This window comes from Cyclopterus lumpus, chromosome 20 (genome assembly GCF_009769545.1).
Source record: "Cyclopterus lumpus isolate fCycLum1 chromosome 20, fCycLum1.pri, whole genome shotgun sequence".
NCBI lineage: Eukaryota > Metazoa > Chordata > Actinopteri > Perciformes > Cyclopteridae > Cyclopterus > Cyclopterus lumpus.
The window spans coordinates 13260708-13267322 of record NC_046985.1 but is presented as its reverse complement, the minus strand read 5'-3'; the positions used below and the strand labels follow the sequence as shown (position 1 = coordinate 13267322).

General features: G+C 37.6%; 1 protein-coding gene and 1 non-coding gene across 3 annotated transcripts; one reads left to right on the top strand and one right to left on the bottom strand.

The window, feature by feature from the left end:
* Positions 1 to 1143: 1143 nt before the first annotated feature.
* On the bottom strand, positions 1144 to 1215 carry trnac-gca. Its single transcript has one exon. It is a non-coding gene; the product is annotated as a tRNA-Cys (tRNA).
* A 221-nt stretch (positions 1216 to 1436) lies between these two features.
* On the top strand, positions 1437 to 4319 carry LOC117749467 (proteasome maturation protein-like). Of its 2 annotated transcripts, XM_034560028.1 has the most exons (6): positions 1437 to 1497; positions 1804 to 1901; positions 2451 to 2511; positions 3681 to 3782; positions 3923 to 4016; positions 4105 to 4319. In XM_034560028.1, the coding sequence occupies exons 1-6, from the start codon at positions 1495 to 1497 to the stop codon at positions 4170 to 4172; spliced, it is 426 nt and encodes a 141-aa protein (XP_034415919.1). In that variant the 5' UTR covers positions 1437 to 1494; the 3' UTR covers positions 4173 to 4319. The 2 variants fall into 2 exon arrangements, with proteins under 2 accessions (XP_034415919.1, XP_034415920.1); XM_034560029.1 differs by lacking the exon at positions 4105 to 4319 and having other exon boundaries at positions 3867 to 3982.
* Positions 4320 to 6615: the final 2296 nt, after the last annotated feature.

Sequence of the window (6615 nt, the reverse complement as noted above, 5' to 3'; positions counted from 1 at the left end):
CAGGAGGCAAAGGAGACCATGCCATATAGGCAATGAACACAATAATGGAATAGAAAAATACAATTACAAAATGAAGCAGAACAGACAAATTAAAATAGGGGAACCAAAGAACTGCATAAAAGGACGACATCACTTAAAAGCAGTTCTATAAAAATGGGTTTTAAGAAGTGATTTAAAAGAAGTTACTGATTCTGCAAGAATTCTAATATCAATGCAATTAAGTTATTGTTGATGCAGTAATCATTCTTGAAGTAATAAAGTATGATCAATGGTAATATCGTATGGTGATGTGTGTTATTGCATTAGTTTGTTGGACTTTATTCAAATAATTATTTTGTGATGAGTCATTAGAGTGAGAGTAAGTGAGATGAACTCCTGTGACCCAGAATCCACAAATCTATTATTGAATCTCTGTGACATCTAATGAGATCAAACTGATTACAACTGGAGACATCTGGCGCAGCACAGAATGGATGGATTTATCGCAAGAGTGTCATTTGAATGCTTTTAGCTAAAAAGATAAATTTGAGTAAAGGCATCAACGTGTGTTCTGGACGTTTAATACAATCATAAAATGGGTGTACAATGTATCCTCAAAAAGGCTTGTGAAACAATAGCTGCATCTGAAGAAATATGAGACATTTAATAGATGCCATCATTTATGATTGACTGTTGTGCCATGAATGTTGGATTGAATGAACATGAACACATTTAAATACATTTGTCTGATGTATACAATTCACTGGGGACTTCAGTATGTGCACACTTTTCATGAATCGTTTTATTTTAAATAAAGAATTGTATCTTCAAAAGGCTTGTGTCTGTACAGATTATATATTGTGCCACAGATTCTAGTGGCATTTCCGACATAAACTCTAAATACTTTACTCATTATATATATTAAATGTATTACCATATAGAAAAGTGGAATATTTTGTAGTTTTTTTAAATAGGAAAGTTAGAGCAATTATTACCAGCTTCACCTCCCTTGTGTGAAATATGTTGAATGCCTGCAGTCAAATATGTGAAGGAATCATAAACTCGCTCTAATAAAAAAAAAATGTATGTACAGTTTTGCAAAGAGAGAAAGAAGTTCACCGAATCCTTATTTACAAAAAATCTATGTTGCGATAACTGGAAAAGAGGGGGCACCCGGATTTGAACCGGGGACCTCTTGATCTGCAGTCAAATGCTCTACCACTGAGCTATACCCCCTTGATGTGCTATGTGTGATACAAAATAAATATTGAGTGTCATAGTCTGTTATCATCGTTGTATGACATGTATTTACTTTCTTTTGATGGTAAAATGCACTGCATTTAAATACATAATAACAAATCACCTATGCATACAGTGCAAAGAGACATAATACAACGAGCTTTTAAATAGAAAACTGTAAACAACGCCGGTACATACCGGATGTTACGTATTGAAAACGCGACCCAACCGGATATTCAAGTGTTTCGAAAAGAAAGTGGAACAGACGGAATTATAATGGTACGTTTGCAGTCTCCTCTCACTTAATATAATGTATGCTATCGTAGCATTATCGATTACCAAGATCTTGTTTTTTATCGCTGTACACATATTATTTCCAACAGCTCGCATCTTTACCCTGAGTCACTGGTGACGTTCGTTGTGAATTTGATTAGTCACTCAAGCTAATGCTAGTTAGCGCGGAGCTATGCGGCACCTCAGAGCGGCTGAAGAAGATGTCAGCTTTTGACATGTGTAACCGAGGTACTATAACCTAAACGTTAGCAGCTGTTCACGGTGAATGTGTGTCTTTTCTGTTCCTCCCAGAACACTCGAGGACTTCGCTCTCAGCTGAAAGACAGCGTCCCTGTGGCCGGCTTGTGTCCGCAGGGAGCGTACGGCGTGCAGGACTCTCTGCGCAGCGGGTGAGACCCCATACAGTTCCTCTGGTGTAACCCAGTGCGACATGCACAACTCATACCTTACCGTACACATGGGCAGCAATGTCACTGGGTTGAGTTGTATGTGTGGCATCATGAAATGGTTACTAGATAAACCATGATTGAACTTGTCTGGATAGTAACTGTTCAGTTTATCCTACCAGTGTTTATTTGCATGCTTTTAATAACAAACAAGCACCTAACGTGTGTACCTGGTTATCCATTGCATTTAGTATTCAGTGTCGGTATCGATGTCGAGAATCTAGAAATGGCATTAACATTATAGTTTGTCATCCAGATGGAACCGATTTTCAACTCTAGATTATCATCCTCGTAACTTTTCATGAATTATATTTGTCTATATAGTTATAAGTTTCAGGAATTTATTTTTGTCGGGCTATATTAACTCAGTGATGTATTTTCTGTGACAGCTTTCTCTGTCGAGAGAAGCTACTGTGTGTTCACTACTTTCTGTACGTACAAGCGATTTTCACCCGCTTCTTCTATTGATTTATTTTTTCTTTTGCTGCACAGCTTTACCAGCATAAAGAATGAACTTCTTCCAAGCCACCCACTGGAGCTGTCAGAGAAAAATGTGAGTAATCTGAATTGTAAGAGGAAAATACGCGTTTGTCCACAATTCGATTAGATGAGATGTCTTTTCAGCACTGGGTGGGTGACACTGAGTCATTATGAACTGCACCCCATGGTCGTTTTTGACAGCAAACGTTTTGACTAGTTGTAGTGGGTGTTAGCGCAGGGAGAACTCATCACAGGTGTCAGCTTGGCCAACCTGATATATTTAAGTAGCAGCGTTATTTTATATGTTCGTCAGGGACCTGTTTTCCCCACCTAACACTGGATGGTTACAAGATGGCACTGACATTAATCTGTGACTATTACAAAAAACACATTCAAGGGGAAGCTCTAAAAATGTTGGACACAGCTGGAAAAAAAGAAAGCAAACATGGCGATGTGAATAGCTGAGAGGACGTGCCTCATTCTTAAAGGAGTTCAGCCAATAAAGGTTCTGGTGTCGTTGAGCCAAGCTTTGAATGTTGTGTTTACCAACAAATCAGCCTTTAATACAAACATTTAAAACTAAACCAAAATATAGATTTATTTTCGTTGCCAAAAAAGCGACCGAGATGACGAAATGTACACTCAACAAGCATAGTCAGGAGGAAGTTTACAGTGACAATAACTGTGAGAAATAAATGAGGTGATGACTTGATTGACTGAAGAAGTTTATTTTGACAAACCATACTAACATCTTTTACTTTTAGTCAACTTAAACTTTGCTTTTTTTAAAAACACAAACAGGATGAGATCAAGGAAATATGAAAACAAAAATTCAACTAACAAGGTCATTTGACAAAGGACGAAGTCTAAATAAACAACGAAACACAATTATGTTTTGTAATTAAAGTGATGCTTGTCAAAATGTCTTTACATTATAACATGTAAACTGTGACTTATTGTTAGTAGGATCGATGTTCATTTCGACAAAAACTCAATTTTTGGGGGGAGAGGGGATAAATGAGAGGATACTTCCTTTTTGGCTTAACAATAAAACAGCATTGCCTGTGCGTTCACGTTGAGGCCTGATCAGACAAATCGCAGGTTGCTGCGTTTTTAGCCTTTTTTGTTTTATTTGTAACAAACACATTAGTAGCAGTAAGAGCAAGGGAACGTCTAATGGTGGACATTCTAGTTGTTGTTCCTGGGGTACTCAATATTTTTGTGTGTCTCTGTGTTGTGCAGTTCCAGCCAAACCAGGACAAGATGAATTTCTCTACACTCAGAAGCATCCAGGGTCTTCATGCTCCGCTCAAACTGCAGATGGAGTACAGGGCAGCTAGACAGGTAACACACAGACACACACAGACATGCCCATGTCCCAGTAATCCACCTCCTAGTTCCTCATTTGGCTCCCCTCCCTGTTTACAGTTTGTAAGTCACTCTTCTCTCCCGTTGCTCTCGGTGTTGCTCCCTCCTCCTTCCAGATCCAGCGTCTGCCGTTCTTGCAGAGTTCAAACCTGGCTCTGGATACATTGAGAGGCAATGACGAGTCCATCGGCTTTGAGGACATCCTCAACGGTGAGAAGCCCCTCCCCCCTTCACTTTTACACAACTATTCGCACAACTGTCTGAATATAATATCTAACCACCTGAACTTACTCTGCAGATCCATTCCAGAGTGAAATGATGGGCGAGCCACACATCATGGTGGAATACCAACTGGGACTGTTGTGAAAGAAGATGGACACGCATAATACACAGCTACACATGTAGATTTAGGTTTATTATTTGTTTGGGGGAAACTGGGCTCTTGATTCAGTGCTGTTCTTGTATGATTCCGATCCAGTTGGTATTTCTAATAAACTTCATAACCTTCCTCTAGAAGCTGGTCCGTTTGACAGATTATTTTACTTGCACTACAGAAGTCATCAAATGATCTGAAATTGTGTGGTGGAGCCGAAAGTGTTGATCAGGCCGAGGCGATGTTGTCACAGGTTTAAGTTATCTGTGGCGATGAATCTGCCGTTTTTAATAGATTTCTGTTGGATGCCGCGACATTACAACCATGTAGTGCCGTTGTAGTAATTCGTTACACTTTACTGACTTTGCTGGTAAATTCCACTCATTGAAGCTACGAGTGAAGGTAACCCCCTGTGGAGTTTGCACTGCTGGTAAGAGGAGCTGCATATAATATATTGCAAATAATGAAAAGGTCAGCAAAAGTCCTGGTGTAGTATGACATAAGAAATGCTTACTATTGCATGTCTCAAAATAAAAAGTATGGAATATTTTGAAAGTTATGATATATAATATAGAAATGAAACATTTGCCTTTAGCTCAGCTGGGAGAACATGTGTCTCAAGTCCAGACTTTAACTCAAATCAAGTCCATCCAGTCTCTTCAAAATCCTGTCTCTTACCATTCAATATAAAAATGGTCATGGCTTATTAATTCTAAAAAGTAATATTATTGTATATTGGGAAAAAAGGTCACAATATAGTATGTAGTGGCCATTTGTCCAACAAATCAAAAACAAACATAAATCAAAGGGTTTAAGGTTTACGCAGCCAAAAGAAAGCATTGTCCATACGGGATTCTGTTTTTCTGATGATTTATTTAACTAAACAAAACAAGCAAACAAACAAAAGAACAAAGGAACATATTTTATTTTGACAAACTGTAAACATTTCTAATAAGAAATGTAAAAAACTGGTAAAACTGGAAAGCACAATAAACTATTTACACATTTCTCCGTTATCCCTATACAATCTGTACACATCCCTGGAGTTTGTAATGTGCATGGATGTTGCGTACATTTTTACAGAAGGAAATAAAAAAACTGGCAAGTGAGCTGACTTAAGGTGAAATATAAATATGATACATATGTTGTTATTTTAGTATTGTGTGAGTTGTGTTTGGAGCATTTTAAAATGGCTAATTATTGTAGCTCATCTTGTGCTGTTTAATTTGATGTGAAACATCATTATATTATTCTGTGATTATCTTCCTGGTTATAACTGGTTAAAACAAATAAAACAACAGGTTTTAAACCATCCTACTTGTGAAAAAAATAACTAAATACAAATATCAAATAAATAGCTCCAATGTAGCATGTCACGGTACAGAATGTCAAGTCTTAAAAGTCAGAATATAGCATGACGAAAAAAGTCTTTTAAAAGCCATAGTCTCGCGTGTCAAATTTTGTATCTCAAAAAGTATTTAATATTAATAAAGAAAGTCAACTTCACTTAAGAATGACATGGTTTAATGTCCCGATTTTCTTTCAAACAAAATCCTACATAAATGAAAACAAATAAAGAGTATTTGTTATACTCCTTATCTTATACATTGTAGCAGACTCGTGAGCTTTGATAAAGAAACTTGAGGTCACGTCATGTTGCCTCCAGGCATCAGGCTCTTTATTGTTGAAGCATTAGTTGTTATAGAAACAGCTTGACTTCCTCCAACAGTTCTTCAAGTGTGAGACTACTTCCTTCTTTGACCTCCAGCCGCCTGGCAAGCTCACCTTTTTGTGAAGGAAGATGATAATCCTCTTGTCTTAAATATGATGTATTCAATGTAAAAGATGGTTAGACCTGTCTGTCTCAGTATGAAGCTCTGCTTTCTGTACGGAGCGTCATCGATGAGGCCTTCGTCAGTTTCAGTCCTGATTCACTCAGGTTTGTCTGGAAATAAAAAACAACATTTTGCATTCATGTTAAGAAACTCTGTCATTCAGACTGATGAAAATGGACCCTGCGTCGCACCTTTCAGTCTTTTGGGCTCATTTGTTGGGGTCCCCACTTTGGACTTGAGCATCTGCCCCATGTTGGACATCGAGGAAGGTGAACATCGCAATGTCCTCAGTTTTACTTCAGGGTGGACGATGGATTAGCGCTGCCATTGAAATGTAGATTTAGGTCACGTTCAATGTTAGTCTCATATTACTTGTTTTCACCCCTTTGTCAACAGGTTTTTATTATTTGTTGCAAATTATTCAGAATAAATATCAATTAGAAATTTCCAGACACCGTAAAATATTTACAGTTAAATGATTTCATAAACAATATACTCCATTAAATAAAAAAAACCTGTCATCCCCAGATGGACCTTGCCCTCTCATTGTCCTGTGGCTGCTGCTTTATATTTGTAAAGGTCTCAGTGGACATAAATAAAC

Coding starts and splice junctions, on each gene's coding strand:
- LOC117749467 (XM_034560028.1), top strand. Junction 2,512..3,680: donor TGGAGCTGTCAGAGAAAAAT/GTGAGTAATCTG, acceptor TGTGTTGTGCAG/TTCCAGCCAAACCAGGACAA. Junction 3,783..3,922: donor AGTACAGGGCAGCTAGACAG/GTAACACACAGA, acceptor TCCTCCTTCCAG/ATCCAGCGTCTGCCGTTCTT.